We start from the raw sequence: 21713 nt of genomic DNA, 5'->3' as shown, positions 1-21713 counted from the left end.
CCTCATTTGTCATCATTGTCTTGTACCCTTTCTATGACAAAAGCATTTACAGCAGTGATAGACAAATAGAAGATTGGCAGGTTTGAGCCCTTTCACCCTTTATCAAATGTGTAAAAGTAAAATAGACCCAGTGACCAAGAATTTGGTTGGTTAGCAAGAGTCAACTATAAATAGCTTTCATGCTTGAATAACATAGGCGGGACTGGCTACATAATTTGTGGGGCCTAGTACAGAAGGAAATGCAGGGCACTTTGTTAAAAATTACTAAGAAGAAAATGCAGGGCACTTTGTTAAAAATTACTAAGAATTTCAAGCCAGTGATAGCAGAACATTAAACCAAGCACTGGCCCTTCTAATCATTGGTAACAATTTCACTTCTAGATGTACACCCAAGAGAGAACATGTGTTCACACAAAAACTTGTACAAAAGTGTTTGACAGCATTATTCATTATAGCCCAAAAGTAGAAACAACACAAATGTCCATCAGCTGACAAATAGATAATAAAATTTAGTGTGTGTGTGTGTGTACACATTTCTGTATCTCTATACAATGGAATATTATTTGGCCATGAAAAGGAATGAAGTACAGATATAACATGGATGAACCTTGAAAACATTCTGCTAAGTGAAAGAAGCCAGTCACCAAAGACCACATGATCCATTTATATGATCACATATGATCATATAAGTATCCAGAATAGGCAAATCCACAGAGACAGAAATCACAGGTTAGTGGTTGCCAAGAACAGTGGTTTGTAAGGGTGGGGAATGATTGCTAATGGGTAAGAAGTTTCTTTGGGAATTGTATTAGTTCTCTAGGACTGCCATAACATAAAACCAAAGACTGCGTGGCTTAAACAAGAGAAATGTATTCTCTTATAGGTCTGGAGGCTCGAAGTCCAAGATCAAGGTGCCATCAGGTTTGGTTTCCTCTGAGACCTCTCTCTTTGGCTTATAGATGGATACCTTCTCACTCTGCTTCATATGACCTTTCTGTTGTGTGTGGATGCTCCTGCATGTTTCCTTGGTGTGTTTCTCTAATAGGGACACTGGTCATAGTGGATTAGGGCCCAACCCTAATGGCCTCAGCTTAACTTTATCACCTCTTTAAAGACTTTCTCTCCAAATAACCAATTATATTCTGAGGTATTGGAGTTGGGACTTCAACATATGAATTTGGGGGAGGGGGCAGGGAACAAAAAATTCAGTCCATAACAAAGGTGATGAAAATGTTCTAAAATGAGATAGTGGTGATGGTTGCAAACCTGTGGGAATATACTACTAAAACCACTGAATTGTACACTTTAAAAGTGAATTTTATTTTAGGTGAATTATATCTCAATAAAGCTGCTATGAAGAACAAATAAAAATAAATCATACATGGCTCTTGCTTTCAGAGTTTATAGACCAGTCATGTCAACAAGGATATAAAGAGGCACTTTCAACCCCTTGCAGGGTAGGTGTGCTAGATGGAGGTGCACTTATCCCATCTTTATGGAATGGAGAACACATTGTAGAAGACAGAGCATAGGAGCCAGATCTCACAGGAGGAATATGAATTAGGTAGGGAGAGGTGTCCAAGCAAGGGAAGTAAAATGAGTGAAGGAATGAAACCCTGGCATGTACAAGAACTAGGACATTGTTATCCTGTTTTCAATATTATCAATGTCTTCACTACTGGATAGAGGTTCGGTTACTAATGAAGTAGCTTTAAGTCAGACTCTTCTGCATTCATATCATAATCTCTCCTCTTACTTTGGATAATTATCTAAGTTATCAGCCTCAGTTTCCTCATCTGGATGATGGAGAAAAGAATAAATATTCTATATGGTTATGAATATATTAGCTCTGCCCCTCTCATTTCTCTGTTCCTTGGATAACCTGATTCTAGCACCCCTAAACATCTTAATCATCATTCCTTGGGCTGACTTCAGTGACAATACTTCTTTTGAAATGAGTTTCCCAGGCCTGAGGGAACCAAGTATATTTATACAACAACCTTTCATACATTTCAAGATCAGCTGGGAACCTCAGGAGCTCTTAGCAGTCACATCGTACTGACATCTCATATTGGATCTGGAGGTCAGCTATTCTCCTTCCGACAGACTGGTCAGCCATTTAACTCTTCAGTGTTTCACTCATCTTAGATTTGAGAATTTGGTTTTCCCACCTGTAACTATGGAACTTAAGGTTTAGTCTTGCAGAATTTAACTTGGGTGGTTTCAGATCACATTTAAGCTTCTTCCATTACTTTGAAAAATTGACTCTGCTTGTGTCTATTGATTATGTTCCCTAGCTTTGTGTCTTCCACAAACTTGGTCAGTATATCTTTTTGGATCTTCAGCCACGTCATTAATAAAATGTTGATGAAGGTATTGTTCGGGGGGCTCCTGGGTGGCTCAGTGGGTTAAAGCCTCTGCCTTCAGCTCAGGTCATGATCTCAGGGTCCTGGGATCCAGCCCCGCATCGGGCTCTCTGCTCAGCGGGGAGCCTGCTTCCCTTCCTCTCTCTCTTTGCCTGCCTCTCTGCCTACTTGTGATCTCTGTCAAATAAATAAAATCTTTAAAAAAAAAAAAGATATTGTTCGGGATGGATTCTGATAGCATTATAAGAGAGAACATCTGCAAAGTGGCCTGAGACCCACGACTCCAGCATGACTGGTGTGCTTGTTCAACCAGCCATGAATCCACATGAAGATTCCATATCTCCCATATTAAAGGATATCACAACACTCTTCTCATTGACATCTGTTAACATGACTTCATCAGATGGGCTGAAATCATGATATACCATGACTAATTGCTTCTTTCTCATCAACCAATCAAATAACCATCTCACAAAAAGAAATTAGGTTAATTTAGTATGGCTTATTTTCCATAAGCCCATGTGAGTCCCTCCTGGCCGCTGCTTCATGTTCTAAATGCTCACAAGCCATCTGTTTAATCATCAATTCCTCAGCTTTGCCAGAAATTCTTGTCAGTCTTCTTGCTCTACAATTTCTGAAAGATTCTTGTCATGAAAATTGGAACATGTACTTTGCAGGGGGTGAGGGTCAAGAGGGCACCTCTCCCTTTTTTCCTGGTTATTCAGATTATCAACCTCGGTGCAGAGAATATATATCTTTGAGGTGTGTTCCCAGTTGTAGTTCATTTGGGTTTGACTTTGTAAGTTCAGAAGGCAGGAGCCATAGTGGGGAGGTGCCCAGGATTCAGAAGTAGGGTCTCAGTTTCATTATTATTAGGTGTGGTTTGCCTCTTAATTGTGCATTTTTTTAAAGATAGATTTATTTATTTATTTGACAGGGAGAGAGTGAGAGTGAGCACAAGCAGGGAGAGCAGCAGGCAGAGGGAAAGGGAGAGGCAGGCACCCCACCCCCCCTCAGCAAAGAGCAGGGAGCTCGATGTGGGCTTGATTCCAGGACCCTGGGATCATGACCTGAGCTGAAGGCAGATGCTTAACCGACTGAGCCAGCCAGGTGCTCCTGACCATGCCTTTAAATGAAGGTCTTAACCTGTCTGTATCTTAGTTTCTTTATTCCAGAAGTGAGGATTATAATCGTCTCTTAGCAGAATGCATGGTGCCAAAGCACTGGCCCTTATATGGCACTTGGGATTGTCATAATTAACACCAGTATAACTATTTTAATGGTTGGATGTTTTCTTATGATTATCTCATACCTTGGCCTGTGGTTCTCTTTTTAGGATATTTGTTTCATCCTTTGAAGGTGCATGCTGCTTTCTTATAGCTTGTAATTATTTGTCTTCCCTCCTGCTGGATTGCAAACCCCTCAAAGGTGAAGGCTGTGCCTCAGACAAGTAGAGTGTCTAGCACAGCGCGGTTGCTTTATACACATTTACCAAATACAGAAACTGGGATTAAGGTAAGAGTTGAGAGCTTTTCTTAAATTAGATGTCAAAATGCACTATTCCATATGTAAGTTGGAATTCTGTTTCAAATGAATTCTATTTAAAAGAATCTCTGATGTCCTCCTTGGGGACATCTCCACTGCTGTGTGTCTAAAATGAACCTGGTCTATATCACAAAGGATCCAGAGATTGAAATACCCTCTTGTCAGAGGTGAGACTTACACCTATGACATTACCATCAATATCAGCAACAATAGTAGTAGTAATGATAATAATCATACATTCCAAGAAGTTTGGAATTAAATTCGAAGTTCAACTGTAACCACAATTTTTGGCCAGTGTATCTGTGTTCTCCTTTTCCCTATTTTTTAGTTCCACCTACTCTTGCTTGTCTCAGTTTTCTATTTTATTATGTAAGTTATGTCAAGTCCTTTGTGGAATGAGGCTGAGTAGAAATACATAAAAGTCATAGATTATGTAACAAGATATGTTCTAAGGGCCAGGGGGCAGCTATACCTTATCACACTAGTAGAAACTGAACAAAAGAAAACCAATACAAACTGCAGCTTTATGATGTGGGCCAAAACTGTAAGGGAGGTTTTACTAATGGTGTTTTAAAACTGGCTTTTGGCACTTTGGGGTTTGGGGATCTTCGTATTAGCTGTGGAATATTCTCAGGAGGGTGTGTGGTCAAGTCTCACAGCCTCTCTGGGTTCCAGTGTCCTTATCTGTGACGTAAGAGGGCTGGCCCAGCAGCAATTTCCAAATCTTTGTTGTCCAATGAGATCTCATGCTTTGTGGGGTGGGTGGGGACCACATGTCCTCTCATTTGGGCTTCTCTTCAAACCTGCCCTACCCCAAGCCTCTAGAGGACTCTGGGGCTCTTCCACACTCAGCTCTGGCAGTCTTCTGGACCCCTACCGGCTCTGAACCTTACTACTCAAAGTGTGCTCCCTGGACAAAGCAGCATAGGGCATCACCTGGGACCTTGTTGGGAATGTGCAGTCTCCAGCTTCCCCTAGACCTCTATTGGAACAGAGTTCCCCTGGTGATTTGCCTGAGTGGCAAAATGTGAGGAGCACTATTCTGAGATCCTGTGTCCCTTCTTTGAGGCTTCCTCAGATATCACACTTTATGAGTCTAACAGTTTTTTCTTTCATTGTGTGAACTTAACAATTTATCCTCAAATTCTTAAGGTTCAGAATCTCTAGATACAGTACTGGTGGAAAACCATGCCTAAGACTCTTTTTTAGTGTCCTTTGCTCTGTGCTGTGACCTGAGGAGGTGGTGGTCTGTGCTGAGTTCCTGTGGACTTCTTGGGCAGGTGGGACAAAATCTGTACAGCCATCTCGGTGAGGTGCAGCAAATACGAAGGTTCTGAAGCTCTTTATTTAGCCAGGCTCCCCTCCACCCCGCTGACTCGGAAATAGGAAGACCCGTGTAATCAGAGACAGGCCAGCTGGGTGTCCCCATCTCCTCCTCTTACACAGTCGACTGACTTTTTTGCGTGTTACAAGTCAATGACTGCATCCATAAGCTGTCATGCAGGGAAACTAGATCCTTCCTAGTAGTAGCTTCTATTTTAGGTTCTGTTGGTAGATTAAACTGTGGCTTTCTGGTGCATAAAAACAGATTTTTTTTTTTTTTAACCTAAGCACTACTCAGCAAAAATGTAAGACCCAGAAACAGTTGCTTAAACCTGTTAATGGACGTTATTACAGAGTAATACAGTAATACAGAGCTTCATTTTCTCCCTTTGCACCTCAAAATTAAATATAGTAATCTGTTTTATGCTATAGTCAGAGTTTTAGCTTAAGTCCATTTATTACGATTACCATGATGATGCAATGGAAACTGAAATTTAGAAATACAGACCTTTTGCTAGTTTGGCTGTCTCAGTGTTAACTTGCGGCCAGCCAGCACCTGCTATAAATAAAAGTAGGGGACTTTATTTCACTGAAAGCCTCGATTATGTTTTCATTTTATTTTTGGAGGACCTACCTTCATCTTGCTTCGATCAGAATTTAATTTCACTTTAAACAGTGTTTACCCCATGTTGGTTTTACCTAGTCAAGTAAATGGAGCTAATCAGTTTTGTTGCTTCTTAAAACTCATATTTGTCGCTGTATCTTGATTTCATGGTAGGCTTTATTTTGCATCCACAAATCCTCATTGAAATCCACAATTCTAGTATTTTTCTGTCATGTTCAAAATAAAAACTTGACAGGAATTATGCATTAGAATATTGCATTTTGAATATTAACCTAACATTAATTATAAATTTGGAGCATATAACAATCATAACAAAAGCTAACCCGATTATCTATGGTAAATTATTCTTTCACATCCTTACTACATTGTCATGCTCCTTAATTTCCTTGCTGACAATAAACAGAATCTTTTCTGTAAGCTCAGTACTTAGTATACTAAAGTGTGACAGAGTGAACGAGTGATTGTTGTATAATCTTATGTTATCAATATTTGTTTTTGTTTTTAGAGCATATTACTACTACATCTTTTAACAATTTTTAATCAAGTGATTTTGTACAACTGAACATTTTGAAAACTGGCCCCCTCATACACACAAAATTATACCTATAGGGTTCTGGTACTTAGGAGAACCTCAAAAATGTAGATTTTACCACCTTGCTAGGAAAGATAAGTCTTGGAAAACACTGTTTTCCTCTTCTGCATGATCTCATCCCATCTCAGTCCAAATCTGGGGTCCTGTAAGTGGCAAAGACTCCCGACAATTGGTAAGATTGTCTATAACATTCAAATGATAATTAATGAAAAATAGACATAACCTTATTAGTATTTTAACAAGAGCAAGACCATTACTCCAATCACTTTGAAGAGGCTTTTGGGTTTTGTTTTTCCCTTTTTCTTTAATGCTAAGGAGGAGAAGAAAAGAGTAGGTGGCAGGAGTTCTTGTTCTTTGAAAAATGGTTTGAGAATGAAAAAATTGTAGCCTGTCTTAGTAGTGGATACTGAAGATCTTCATACTAAAGCAAGAGAGGAGAAACTTAAATTGAAGACAAAAGTGGTTCTTTGGTATTGGTAGTCTTTCCTCTTTCAAGAAGTAAATGGTGGCTCTGCTGTAGTATGCTATATGATCTTGGATAAATACTTAACTTCTCAAGACCTTAATAGGTTGAGGTACTTTGATTGTTCTCTTCTGGGAAGGTCTTGTCTAACTTTGAAATTCTATAAATACATAAAATCCATCCCAAAATTGGGGGAGAAATTGAACAAGGGACAGGATATGGAAAACTGGGTAGCTTTGTGCTTCTCTTGGGCCAGTTCATTGCAGTGGGTGTTACGATCTCTGAGATAATGTGAAGCGTCTATGCAAAACCATTCTCCAGGTTGCCATTTTTCTTTGTCAGTGCTAACGTTATTATCAGCTCCTATAGGTAAGTCAGCTTCCAGATAAGGGCTATTTGACAAGTAGGCAAAGAAGCAAATTTTTATAAACTTCCACTTTCTGATTGATGCCCAGTGTACAAATTGATATGTCTCTGCAAGGGACAAAATCACACATAGGCGTTATGATCCCCACTATCTTTGCAACAATGCTTGATGTGTTGTTGATTTTGATCACTAGTCAAATATTTTTGGAATATCCACTATATGGCAAGACTTGTGCTAGACACTGAGAATACAGAAATGAATGAAATCTAATTATTCTCAGTCTGGGAGTGGAGATGAGAAGAAAGGTATGAAAGTACGTGATTGTCGAAGTAACACTTTCGATGGTAGAGGTAATGAATAAGCTGAATTTTGAGGGATGAGAAATATGTAAGCTTGGTCCTGTTCAAACACATTAGACACTGCCAGATGCTGGGAGTTCTATAGTGAATAAAGTGTGACCCTGACCTTTATGGTGCCTGCAGTCCAGTAAGGGAGCTCATATGAGAATAGACCTTGTCACAGGATACAGTGAGAGAATAGAGGAGAGGCCCCTAACTTAGCCCTGGAGAGGTCTAAAAAGACTTTCAGATGAAAGCCTCTCATAATGCCGTTTATATGAATAAATGTCACCTACAGTTCTTGGAACTTTGTTTTCCTTCTTCTAAAAATTGTAATGATCAAGGGAAGGAAAACTGAATGGGAAGAAATCAGAGAGTGAGACAAACCATGAGATACTCTGGACTCTGGGAAACAAACTGAGGGTTATAGAAGGGAGGGGAGTGGGGGCATGGAGTAACCAGGTGATGGGTATTTTTTTTTTAAGATTTTATTTATTTATTTGACAGAGAGAGACACAGTGAGAGAGAGAATACAAGGAGAGGGAGTGAGAGAGGGAGAAGCAGGGTTCCCACTGAGTAAGGAGCCTGATGTGGGGCTCGCCCCCAGGACCCTGGGATCATGACCTGAGCTGAAGGCACATGCTTAATGACTGAGCCACCCAGGCACTCCAGGGTGTTGGGTATTAAGAAGGGTACATGTTGTGATGAGAACTGGGTGTTATAAGCAACTAATGAATTGTTGAACATTACATCAAAAACTAATGACGTACTATATGTTGGCTAACTGAACATAATAAAAAAAATTGTAATGATGATCAACCTTGTGTTTCTAATACCTAATGACTTCATCTTAATTTCTTAAGTGAGAGGGTTCAGACTGTGAAAAACAAAGTAATTCCTTATATTAGTAATTTTTTCTCTCTTCTCTATATAGAGAATTATAGAAAAAAGCATACTTATTATTATCTATGAAGGTATGTTTTCTTAATTTGTGGGGAGAAGAGAAGAGGAGGAGGGAAACCAGAAGTTTTAGGGACTTTTTTTTGTCTTTTTCATTTCATTGATTTATATATTTTGTATTTTTAAAAAAGATTTTATTTATTTGACAGAGAGAGACATAGCAAGAGAGGGAACACAAGCAGGTGGAGTAGGAGAGGGAGAAGCAGGCTTCCGGCTGAGCATGATGCTGGGCTCAATCCCAGGACTCTGGGACCCTGGGGTCATGACCCGAGTCAAAGGCAGAAGCCCAATGACTGAGCCACCCAGGCGCCCCATATATTTTGTATTCTTTGTTCTGCTAAATTATCCATGCTCTTTACTTCACTCTGCCTTCTTGCTCCTCATTTTAGATTACTCCTATTTGCTTTCATAGCTCATATATCTCTACCCAAGGGAAGGAAGGGAACACTGGTGAAATTTTAATCATTTTGAATCCTGATACTTTTTGGTAACTCCTAAGAAAATTGGCATTTGAGAATTTTGAATTAATGACAAAAATTAGATTTTGAAATTAAACAAATACCATGTTGTCTTAGTTTCCAGATTTACTAATGACAAATAATTTCTAGTCATTTATTCAAGGATTTTTCTTACTATAGATCTGTTTTTATATAGTTCATTATAGTTCACTTTGTCATGATTTTTTTAAGATTCATACTAATGTTCAAGTAGAAAAGAGCCATTATGCCTTTTGCAGTTTAAATTAGGAGACTTAGTGCTTTCTAAGTACAAATGAGTGTTCACCATATTCTTCATCTCTGCTTCTAATCTCTTCTTTAAAAGTCTTCTCTTCCTTCTTGTAGCAAAGTGTTAGTATCAGGTGTCTTTAGCCACCAAAATGGCTTACATAATAAGAAAGATTTATCTCCCTAACAAGAAGTCGAGAGAGAGAAAGAGAGAGAGAGAGAGGAGAGAGAGAGCGAGCACTTTCAGGGTTGACAGAGTCAGCAGCTCACAACATCATGAAGGACCTTGGTGCCTTCTCTTTACTATCATTCAGCCTGTCATCCTAATGTGGCTTCCTTCATGATCCCACCTGGCTGCCAAAGTTCAAGGAGTCACATGAAAAAGATGATGACTTGCAGAGGCAGATTAAAGAAGGGTTTCCTCCCACACTTCTCTTTTTATCAGTGAGGAACATGTTTCCCAGAAAACTCCCAAAAGATTTCTCACATCTCACAGGATGTTTAAACTAATCCCTGGCAAGGGGAATAGAATGACATGATAGACTTAGGTTAATTATGATTCATTCCAGGAGCTGAGGAGAGTGTCCTCCTCTTTAGAGCATATGATGGCAGAGATGTGGGGAGATGAGTAGAGAGTCATCAGTGTCTCTTAAAATAATCAAGCCATAATATTCAGTGACTTGGCTCATCTGTATAAATAAGAAAAATAGAATGGCCTGACCACTTCTATTGTGGTATAGAGGAAAAGGAAAGGGGAGAAGAGGAGCCATAACTGGCTTTGAGGGGGAAATTAGAGTTGAATCTAATACATTCCTGGTTATAAGGAGAGCTTTTGCAGTCTATAGAAAGAAGTTTCAGAAGGCTGTCCACTGTGAAGGGAATCTACTCATTTTTTGGCTAAACTGAGAGCAAAGGGCAATTTCTTCTTAATGAAGCTTTTCATAAGCCAGTCCCAGCTGCTTTTAAGGAGGCTGTGGTTTAAAATGGGGGAGGAAATAGACACACTGTAGTGAACGTACGAATATATAGGCTTTCAACACGGTCAAAACCAATGCTGGCTTTTGTAGTTACCTGGTGATTAATACTCACTCATGGATTTCTTGGCTTGGCTGTAGATTCTTTGCTCAAGAGAAAAGAGAAGCCCCTGGGCAAAGAGTAAAGCAGTTAGACATTTTATTATCTTCTCCATGTAACCTCTAAGAAGTCCTCTGGAAAAGGACTGGATAGGACACATCCTGAAGCCAATTCTATTAGTGCACTGACACCAGAGGATCCCTGCAGAGAACTCAGAGTGGGCATCAGTGTGGTTTCCAGCCTTGAAACAGGTACTCAAGCCACTTGTATTTTTTTTTAATTTATACAGATGGAAAAAGTCAGTAAATTCACATAATTATTAGAAATTTTTTATCTGGGCCATATTTGTCATCAAACCTCCTACTCCACAAATTTCTGTTTACTCTCTTCTGTTCCTTAAAAATAAATGGCAACTTGAATAATTTGTTATGGTACCAGCATTGAAACACAGCATGGAAGTTGTCACCACAAATGACAATATAATCTAGACAGGAGCCAGGGTAGCATATTTGCCAAACTAAAATGTCTGAAATAATTCTACTCTTATTTATTTGTTCTTTGTTTACTATCTGTATTATTAGTTCTTATCAATTATTTATTTTTTGCTTATTATCTGTATGTGATACTTCTATACACTGCTAATGTGTTTGGAAACTAAGTCAATCTTGAAAAGCCTAGGAAATGGAATTTATCCGTAGGTTATAATTGATTTTCAGTTTCATTATTCACTACTAAAGACACTTTACTTTGTCTAGGTATCACTATATCTTAGCCATCTTTAGGATATAGATAAATTCAGCTAGAATTTAAAATGAAGGAACTTTATTTTTAATCCTGTGGGAGACAGGCTTGGTGCCCTCCCCATACTCCTTGGACAATTAGTGTTTCCTGTGCATGGATCCAGCCTTTACCTGCCAGCAACTGCAGTGGTGCCTGAGGCCTCTCTCTGGCTGTTAGGGCCCAGGCTCTGGCAGGCTGAGAAAATGGGCGGGGGGGGGGCCGGGGGGGGTTAATACTCCCAGAGAATGAAGGCAGATGATCCTCGCCTTCGGGCAGAAGGACTCAGAGGTGCCTATTCTACACTGGCTTCCAAGGTTCTTTCACAGAATTAAGCTCCAGTTGCCCATAGTGGTGACCAACTTGGTAATATGCCCTTGATCAGCTTTCCTTCCCTCTTTCTCACTTCCCTACTCCCTCACTGCTTAATTGACCACTGGTGCACAAATCTTTGTCTCAGGGTTTACTTCCCCGGGGACCCCAAACAAAGAGAATCCTCTAGAGCAGAACATGGCTTAATGGGATGGTTCCTCACACTTATTTTTGAAATCTTGTTATATAAAACATATTTGGATAAAAACAGTATAGATGAGTGAGGAAGAAGGAAGAAAAGAGTGGTTTGTGGGCCTGCTAGTTTTATAGATCTTTTTTAAAAAAACCCCTACCTATACCATTTTCATTCCACATTCCATAATATATACTCTGGTTTGTGTGTGTGTGTGTGTGTGTGCACCTGAGTGGTATCTAGAGAATGGTATATAGGTATAGAAATTAAGTAGTTTTTGTAAGTAGTTCTCTTAAAAAAAAAACAAAAACAAAAACCTCACATGCTTATTAACTTCCACAAACTATTCAAATGATGCAAATGTGGACATTCCTCTCCTGGGTATTGATTTACATAGGGCAAATAGTAAAGAATGATAAACTCATTTCTTTTGCCTCTTGGGAGTCCACCTAGAGAAAAGGTAATTCTGCACAGTAAAAAGTAGTTTGCATTTGCAATAGTGAATGACCTGGGATGCTAGTCTATAGATTTTGGTTTTTCTTCTCTTCTCAAAAGAACGATTAGGGATTCCTATTCACCACCAAGCTCTAATAGAGCATTTATCATGAAGTTGTTCGATTATTTTTGTACTTGCTGGTCTCTCCCATGGGACTGAGCTCTCTTGGAGGGCAAGAGGTTTATCTTTCTTATCCTTGGATCCCCAGTGCATGGCATGGTATTTGGCCATCAACACCTGGTCAAGTAACAGAAGTATGGGATTTCCTATCTTAAGGTGTTTGGTAGTGGCGGCCCAGAGCTTCATACAGAGTCCGAAATTGGGCTCTGCCCCTCAGCAAATGCTATGAGCATTTGCACTGCACTGTCATGCCATTTGAGCCCCCAAAACCCTTCTAATGCTTTGATCAGGGGTAGAGAGGAAAAGACCAGGTGAATCAGTTCTAGCCCCCAAATGAGCTGAGATAAGGAATTTAATGGTTAAAAACAAAAGCAGTTTTTAGATATGACCTATTGTGGTGACCCATAAAACATTTTGTTCTTTTCTCTGGACACAGACATTAAAATATGCTTTTTCAATTGCTAAGAGAATAAACAACTGAAATAAAATAAAATTCCATCCTAGTATACCCTCCACCAACTTCTACAAATTTTTTTTCAGCTACTCCTTTAGGTAAATTTAGTTCCTGCTTTTTTCATTTTTTAATTGATGTACCACTTTTTTGAATCAGTATTGCTTTCTGCCATTATATTTTCTTATGTCCCTTTACATTTTAAATTTATATATTAAAGAGTATGAAACAACTTTAATAAAGTATGTTTTGTACTCTCATGATATTTCTACCCATAAAAGAATATGAAATACTGTGACCTTAAATCCCTTAGAGGATCCTACATTTGAAGACTTGATTTAATAAATAAAAATTAGCCTAAGTGAGTCAAAGTTTTGGAGGTTCAGTTTTTTGTTTTTGTTTTTTTAAAGATTTTATTTATTTATTTGACAGAGAGAGAGCACAAGTAGGCAGAGAGGCAGGCAGAGAGAGGGGGGAAGCAGGCTCCCTGTTGAGCAGAGAGCCCAACACTACAGGGGGCTCAATCCCAGGACCCTGAGATAATGACCTGAGCTGAAGGCAGAGGCTCCCACTGAGCCACCCAGGCACCCCACAGAGGTTCAGTTTTCCCGAACCCAAGGTGCTTACAGTGATTTTGGTAACACCTGAATGTGCCTATTGCATTGGTCAGGGCTTCCAGGTACAGGTAAAAGCAGCCACTGTCTGAGGTTTAAGAAGAAGGGGATTTGTTCCAGAAAACAGAGAGCTCACGGCAGCAGCAGGAGGGCTGGGGAGCAGGCTAATGGCTAAATTTCCAAGAGCATCAGCCAGAACCAGGCCCCTGGAGTAGCTTGCTGCCTCTTCAGCCAGGACATGCTGTTTCCTCCAATCCCTGTGCTAACAAAAGGGATACCCTGTGCCTGACCTGTTCCTTTACTCGGCTCACATCCACGGCAAAGTTTCTGGTGGGTGCAGCTGACTGGTGGAATCTAGGTCATACCCTGATACCCCAGCTCAAGGGAGGTGGGAGATGCGGGGTTTGTTTGCTTATCGGTTTTTGTGCATTTTTCTCTATCTGGGAAAGGCAGGACCCACAGTCCAGGAGTCTGTTGCAATGTAGGGAGGCTGTCTAAAGATGCAGGGCAGCCACAAATGACAGGTTTCTGCTATGATAATGTCTCATGAAAATAACAGCAGGCAAATTGTGCAAACTGTTTGCCTTCTACTATTAAAACTGTGTAGCAAAAAGATGGGATGGAAATAACAAAATCATTAATGCTGATTGTCTCTGTGGTGAATTGTGGGTAATATTTTCCTTTTGTTTAAAAAATTTTATATAAAGATACTATATTTCCTTGAAAATTAGAAAAAATGAGAGCTCTTCATTTAAGAAAGGAAGATTACCATAACTGCCACCTTGCTAAATGAATGAAAACTCTATTTAAAAGTCCTGAGCAGATTTATGCTAACTACACTGGAACTAAAATATAAAGCAATCCATAAATCAATTAATTAATCAATCCATCCCCCCCTCAAAAAATAAAGTCTGGAGCAGATTTAATAATCTCTCCTTGTTAAACAGGTGAATTCTGAATCAAAAAAAGCAAACAACAAATAAAAAACTACTGTCACCGAAGCCGAGGTTGAAATCTGTTTCCTTTGGCTCCATCCGCAGTGGGTGCAGTAGCTGCTGCTCACATTAGAGAGTCACAACATCTTAAATGAGGGGAGCCTCAGATATCATTTACCCCTACTTCATAGCATTCATCTCAATTTGAAGTTTTCAAGAATATATGTATTTTCACACACTCATATACATTTATCTATTTGTTTAATAATTTGTCTTGCCCAGTAGACACAGGGCAGGGCCTACAAGTCCCCAGCGCCTGCTGCACCATAGACACACAGTAGGTGCTTACAGTATACAGAGTCGTTGATGGTTAAATCACAAGGGAAAGGATCACAGCTCGTCATCTCTAGACTAACTGCAGAGATTTAACAGCATTACCAGCCAACTATCCCTCAATGGGGAGCATTTGAAAGAACAAGGGGACATTTGAGAAAAAATAACTCCTTAGTTAACATCTTAAAAAGGTAGTCTGCCTCATACATGTCTTGAGTGACTGAATTTTCAGGGAATGAAATTACCAATAGTTATCCCGGATTTCCAAAGTCATTCTCCAAAGTTAATCAGTTTGCTACTGATTCTAGGAAGAAAGAAGAATGCCACTTGGGAAAAAGAACAGAAAGTTTGTAAAATGAGTGAGTTTGCAGGGATGCCTATTTCTTGTTTGTTGTTTTTTGGTTTTTGCCACTGTCATAAAGTTTCTTGCAAGCAGTTGAGGTTCTGATAAAATAAATACCTGTCATGTTATTTGAGAGTCACTGAGCAGGTGACAAGCTGTCCTTGATTTGGTAAGTTTCCATGCTATCTTCAGCTGATATTGATCTCATATTAAGTGATATGCAATGAGAGTTTCCTCTGTCAGTTCAGTGACACAGTTTTAGGTAAGGAAGGTAGACTCTGTCTGAGTCAGCTAGAGATGAGGATATTAGATATCACCTGTCTTAATAACCCTACCTTTGCCTGCTGCGCTGTGGGCAAATGAGATTTTATGCTTTATCATTGAGCTGCCAGACAGGACTCAGGTAACTATATGTAAAATCTCACACTCTGTTGCACAATAGTTGATGTTTATGAGGAAAAATAAGTATCTTCAAGCTTTTGATAGCATTTGTTCCTTCACAGCAAGAGAATATTGCAAGTTTGCACAAGGCTTTATATTGTCATGCTTAACCACTGTGACTTTTACAACTGCATGTTAGCTGGGTACAGTAAATTACTGGAAAAGCACTATGAAGATGTCACTGAGCTTTACCTGCTGTGTGGTAATCTTCAGAAGTTACAGAAAAACATAGCCACCGATGTCATTTCAAGCTCCTTTTACTACACTAACAGCCGGAGATGCCACTCTTAATAACATGAGGTCATTTTTAACCAAATTCTTGATGGCACAGTCTTCTCATAGAAAATGTTACCAAGCAAGCATTTCTCTAGAATCCACTTCATGATCAATTAGGGGCCGATAATGTGTTCGCTAGCTAACAAAACCAACCTGAAAGCGCCATCAGGGGAAGGAAACCGAATGTTTCAACTTTCTAAATTGCAGTCCTAATTAAAGAGTCCTGTAAATGGCAGGGCAGAACCTGTGGGGCTCCTGGGGCAGGGCCATCCTCCCTAATGCAGCCAGGGCCTGCCATGCTTGTCTTTTGGGGGTGGATGAGTTCATACTGGGAAGACCATGAAGAACATTTAAAATGAGTAAAATGTTATAAAGGACTCAAGTTTTAGGAAAACTGATTTCCCAATAAGGGCCGTCTTGAAATAGAAGGCTCTCCTGATGAGATTTTAGAGAATGGACACTTAATGCCAAGCTTTTATTGGTCAAGAAAAAATGTCAGATGTCATCCAACACCCGACAGGAATCAGTTAAAATAAGGACACTTTCGGGGCACCTGGGTGGCTCAGTGGGTTGAAGTCTCTGCATTCAGCTCAGGTCATGATCCCAGGGTCCTGGGATGGAGCCCTGCATCTGGCTTTCTGCTCAGCGGGGAGCCTGCTTCCCTTCCTCTCTCTCTGCCTGCCTCTCTGCCTACCTTGTGATCTCTGTCTATTAAATAAATAAATTAAAAAAAAATAAAGACACTTTCTAAGTTTTCCTATATAGTGTCTCAGCTTCTAGGACAGATGGTCTAACCTAGAATTTTTATGAAACGTTTGCCACTGAGGAATGGATTGGATTAAAAACTACAGGATACAGTGTTAACTGTAATATCTTAGTTTCTAGGCCAGGAGTCTGAACAAAGAAACAGGCTCTATCTCTGGTATTGCCTGAGGAAATTTCTTCTACAGTAAAACAACTAGGCAAAAGTCTTATTTGAATCAATGAAAAGTTCATAGGATAATTATGTTTTTAAGGATGATAGGAGATCTCCTATCCAAATGGATAGGAGACATCCCATCATGACATCCACATGACATCCAGTGTGATTGGGGCTAGTATTTGGGTAAACAGAGCAAACAATTTTAAGTGAAATGACATAAAGAAAGCATTTATATCAACTTAAAACATATCATTGTACATTTTTCCCCATTTTTTGATGCACAACCAACATCTAGTATTTTCTAATTAGAGGTCCCTTCATCTTCTTTGCATAAACTACCTCCAATATACGTTGTTTTCCAGGTTTACCTTCTTTAAAATGAAATGAAAATTTAGCAATCTGAATTCAAAGTACTAAATTTTTACATTTTTAACCCAACTTTTTAGCACTATCTTGTCAATTATTATCAGCAATTTTTTTTTTTTTGCAACTTGTCACACTCAAGTTTTTTTTGGCAAACACTTAACTCAGTTTTCCTTGCAAAGATGACACTCATACTCATTCTTCATCAGTTTGTCACATCTAAGTCACAAATTTACTGTAAGAAGCACAACTGGCATGATTAAGTTCAGGAATAAGCACAATAACTCAGGTAAGCACGCATCTCACCTAGAGGGACAGAAGTTAATGGATGTGCTGGAGAGCACCTACTAGGCACAAGCACTCCCTATGGCAAAGGCAACAATCAGCACCTGTTAGAAAGAACTGGAGAGCTCTGGTTCATCCATGATTTGGGTGAAGGGCCTTTAATTAAGACTGTTTCTACTATAAATACATTTTCATTAATATGCATAGGTTGTAACTCTTAAAGAACATCTTTGCAAAATGTTTTCTAGTATGGGTTCTGCAGAACTTGCCTTAATGAATAGCTAACATTCACTTATAATCAGCAGACTCTGTCTGCACACATAATTGGTGCTCTAAAGTGCTTTCTCCCAGCAATCTAGTTTGCACTTGGTACTATAATTGGTTTGTTCATCAGACTATTTTTTTCTCAGATGGGAAGGGAGAGTGTTTTGGTCCACTCCTCATTGAGTTATCACAGTTTTAAAATTAATAATTTGGAGATTTAATGAGCTCTTTTTCCATTTATACATGCTTGAGATCCTAAATTACTCTCTATCAGTGTTTTTAGATTTTTTTTCTTGTCCTAAATACCAATAGCAATAAAGTATGCTATGCCAAGGATAGTTTAAAAAAGAAACTAAATAGATAATGGCCCTATTGATATCAAGTTGTTAGATTTGGAAAATTTTAGAGCTGAGAGAGAGAAGCACACACCCACACAGAGGCAAAGAGAGACACAGAGGCAGAGAGAGAGAAGGACATGGGTAAAGACAGAAAGACACAGAGACAGCACTGATAGATTAATAAATACATATATATAGAAAGAGAGACAAAAAAAAAGAAAGAAACAGAAATAGATACCAAGATAGGAATAGAAATAGAAAAGGAGAGGAAAACAGATAAGGTGAGAGATAGAAAGAGACAGAATCTCACAGAGAGACAGAAAGAGACAGATGAAAGCAGAGACGCTATGTGAAAGACAAAGGGAAGCTGAGACATCTACAGAGACAGAGGAGGAGGAGCCCCCTCAGCAATGTTGCTCAAAATTAGCTCAGACTCTGCCCTGTTTGACCAAATCTGTAGAGGTACAGGTATGTCAGTGACCAGGATAGGCAAGCAGGTTCAGGGACCACTAGGCGACAGTGTCATAACAGACAATACCAAACCTACATGTAGGTCATGGCCTGGACATTAGTTAGGTGGCCCTGGACCACTTGTTCATAGCTGTTATTTTTTAACTTTAAATGTATTTAAATTTTTATTTTTGTTTGTTTGTTTGGCTGCAGAAAGGTACTGAAGGAAATCTCTATTGGAGATCTTAATCCAAATGAGACTGTGCAGGCCAATTTGGAGGCTCAGCTCCTTTCCAAACTGGACCACCCCGCTATTGTCAAGTTCCATGAGAGCTTTGTGGAGCACGATAATTTCTGCATTATTACAGAGTACTGTGAGGTGAGACTCTCCTCTTTTGGAATTCTCAGTAAGAATCTATTTCATAGTATATAGCTGTCTGTAAAGAGATATCTCATAAGTTCAGTGATCAAATCATAGGTTGAGGGGGTTGGGTGAAATAGGTGATAGGGATTAAGGATATTGTGATGAGCACTGAGTATTGTATGGAAGTGTTGAATCACTATATTGTACACCTGAAACTAGTACTATACTCTATGTTAACTAATTGGTATTTAAATAAAAACGTTTTAAGATTTTTTTTAAAAGATTTTATTTATGTATTTATTTATTTGACAGAGATCACAAGCAGGTGGGGGGGGGGCAGGGGGAAAGCAGGCTCCCTGCCGAGCAGAGAGCCTGATGTGGGGCTTGATCCCAGGACTCTGAGACCATGACCCGAGCCGAAGGCAGAGGCTCTAACTCACTGAGCCACCCAGGCGCCCCTATAAAAACTTTTTTAAAAAAGATAAAAACCCACAAGCTGAACTATAAAGACCTGGGGTATGGTGTCTTGCAGCTAAGAATGATGATCTCTAGGTAATTGACAGACTCACTTCCAATGAAGTAATAGTTGTTACGGGACAGTGCTTCTTGGAGAGGGAGTAATTTAGGGAAGGATTACCCAAACCTTTTACAATGGTCCAATACTTAGATGGACATTTAAATGCTGTAACAGGCCTGGACAGAGCTGAGGTCCCTCTCTTGACTTTCAGATTCTAAACCTATTCCTCATTTTCCCCAGTGGAAATTTGAAAATGGAAATATGGCTCATTTTCCTCATGAAAATCTTTCTTCACATTTATCATTTTGTGATTTATGGCTTCATGTATTTGCAGTTTTCCCTGCCACTCCATGTTCTCTGCAAGTAATAGCTGTGCATTTTACTGAGCCCCAACTGAGTCTGAACCTGCTTGGAAAGGTAGGGGACGGGGAAACTGATAAGGTGCAGCTGTACTGTGAATCTGTATGTTGGCTCCTGAGAGGCTAGGTAGAAGGGAGCTAGAAGGGCTGGGTCAGGCAGAGAGAACATGAAGATGACTTTGCTCAAAAAGTATCTCCCAGAGCATTCTGGGAGCTAGTCTTAGCCAAATGTACCTTGGGGGAGTTTGGTGCTTGTCATACTTTCGAGTGAATTTAGTTAGCTCATCACCTGGGTGTTACTGGGGCCTGAAAGAAAAAATGCTGGAAAGAAGGAAGATGATTGTTAGAATGGAAAGCAGGCCTGTTTGGTCAGAAACTTTGGACACCCAGAGGGTGCTGTGTGTTTGAGACACAGAAAAGAAGAGGCAGAAGAAACTTGGAAAGAGCAGGGATAGCAACAAAAGTCAGCCTTGCCTGCTTGACACATTAGCTAGTGTATTAACCAATATGAAGCTGAAAGCCCAGTTAAAACATCTGCAAGTTTGAGATATTCCAAGTCTCAGCTATTTCCGGGCAGGTCAGCCTCCTCGGCTCAGCATTGCCAGGTGTTACCTTGTCCATTCCTCTGCTTGGAGGAAAGTGAGAGGGAAAGAGGAGGGTGGGAGAACCACTGCATTTTGGTGTCTACTTCTCCTTCAGCCAGTGGACTGCTAAGAAAAACAAAATGATGAGTTGTGCAGAGCTGTGATAATGAACAGCTATTCTGGCATGTATGTCCTGAATCCGTGCAAAACTATAGGTGTTTCCATGTGTAGCTACAGTATGATCCATCTGCTATAATTTAATCATTTCTCTTCCTTTTGCCCTTCAGTTAATCAACTGTTTTATTTGGTAGACAACTGACTCCTACTGCTTGTGACTATTACTATTACCTCGTGCTGCTTTTGGCATATTAGACTTTCCAAAGATTCTCTCCAGGTCTTACTATTTTTCACTGTGGTCAGTACTATGCAATAGAGCTTTCTGTGATAATGGAAATGTTCTCTATTTGTGTTGTCCAATACAGTAGTCAGGAGTCCCACATGACTCTTTTGCACTTGACAAAGTGTGGTTTGTGTGATCAAGGCGCTGGATGTTAAATTTTATTTAATTTTAATATATTTAAATTCAAATAACCATGTATGGCTATCAGCTACCTAGAAGCTCACCTAGAGCGTCTAGATGATAAGCTAGAACTTTCTTTCCCTGTCTTATTTTTAAAAATTTTTAACTTTAATCTAATTTTAATCTACCAGAAAACTTATAAGAATAACACAATGAACTGTTCATCCAGATTTGCCAATTGTTATAATTTTCCCACATCTGCTTTATCATTCTATTTATTCATCTATCTGTATTTTTTTCCTGAACCGTTTGAAAGGGGGTTGCATACAGGATGCCTCTTTGTTCTAAATACTACTGCTGTATTTCCTGAGGCTGAGGACACTGTTTTATATAGCCATGGTACAATGGTCAAAATCAGAAAATTAACATTGAAACAATATTGGTGCGATGCCTGGGTGACTCAGTAGGCTAAGCATCTGCCTTCAGCTCAGGTCATGATCTCAGGGTCCTGGGATGGAGTTTCAGATCAGGCTTCTTGCTCAGCAGGGAACCTGCTTCCCCATTTCCCTCTGCCTGCTGCTCTCCCTGCTTGTGCTCTCTCTCTCTGACAAATAAATAAACAAAATCTTTATTTCATTTTTTTTAAAGCAGCAGCAATGCTGGTATTTAATCCAGGGGCTTGTTAAAATGTGATCCCAGGCCAGCAGCATCACTATTACCTGGGCACTCCACCCCGGCCATACTGAATCTGAAATTCTGGAGGTGGGGTCCAGCAATCTGTGTTTTGACAAGTCCACCAGGTAAATCCAAAACACATCTAAGTTTGAGACCCGCCCCCCATCTAATCCATAATCCATCTTCAAATGTAGCCCACTTGTCCCATTTATGTTCTTAGAAAGGACGTTTCTGTATGTTTTTTCTCACACAAGATCCACTCTAGGATCATCTGCGTTAATTTTCAAATTCTAGTGGTTTCCAAGGGCTGAGCTACTCTCTCAAGAGGGGCGTTGCCATGGTGATGACTGCAGGCAGGGCCTGGGAACTGCCCTGGGGCTTCCAGGGCTCCAAGCTGCTGAGC

The 21713-nt window shown here is 39.7% G+C and overlaps 1 protein-coding gene across 9 annotated transcripts in view; it reads left to right on the top strand.

Moving 5' to 3' along the window:
- The window catches only part of NEK11 (NIMA related kinase 11), a 239248-nt gene that overhangs the window by 23576 nt on the left and 193959 nt on the right, over nt 1–21713 (top strand). For 7 of the 9 annotated variants that reach the window (XM_047737089.1, XM_047737079.1, XM_047737082.1 and 4 more), the window contains one exon: nt 18505–18670. The exons of 1 other annotated variant lie outside the window; for it this stretch is intronic. In XM_047737089.1, the coding sequence (XP_047593045.1) occupies nt 18505–18670 (166 nt within the window). Of the gene's footprint in view, nt 1–8157; nt 8165–10837; nt 10840–18504; nt 18671–21713 lie in introns of those variants that run through there. One more of the 9 variants, XM_047737097.1, reaches the window with a different exon arrangement.

Source organism: Lutra lutra, chromosome 1 (assembly GCF_902655055.1).
Source record: "Lutra lutra chromosome 1, mLutLut1.2, whole genome shotgun sequence".
NCBI classification, from domain to species: domain Eukaryota; kingdom Metazoa; phylum Chordata; class Mammalia; order Carnivora; family Mustelidae; genus Lutra; species Lutra lutra.
Note: the sequence above shows the minus strand (reverse complement) of the source record. Positions and strands in the feature narration are given on the sequence as shown.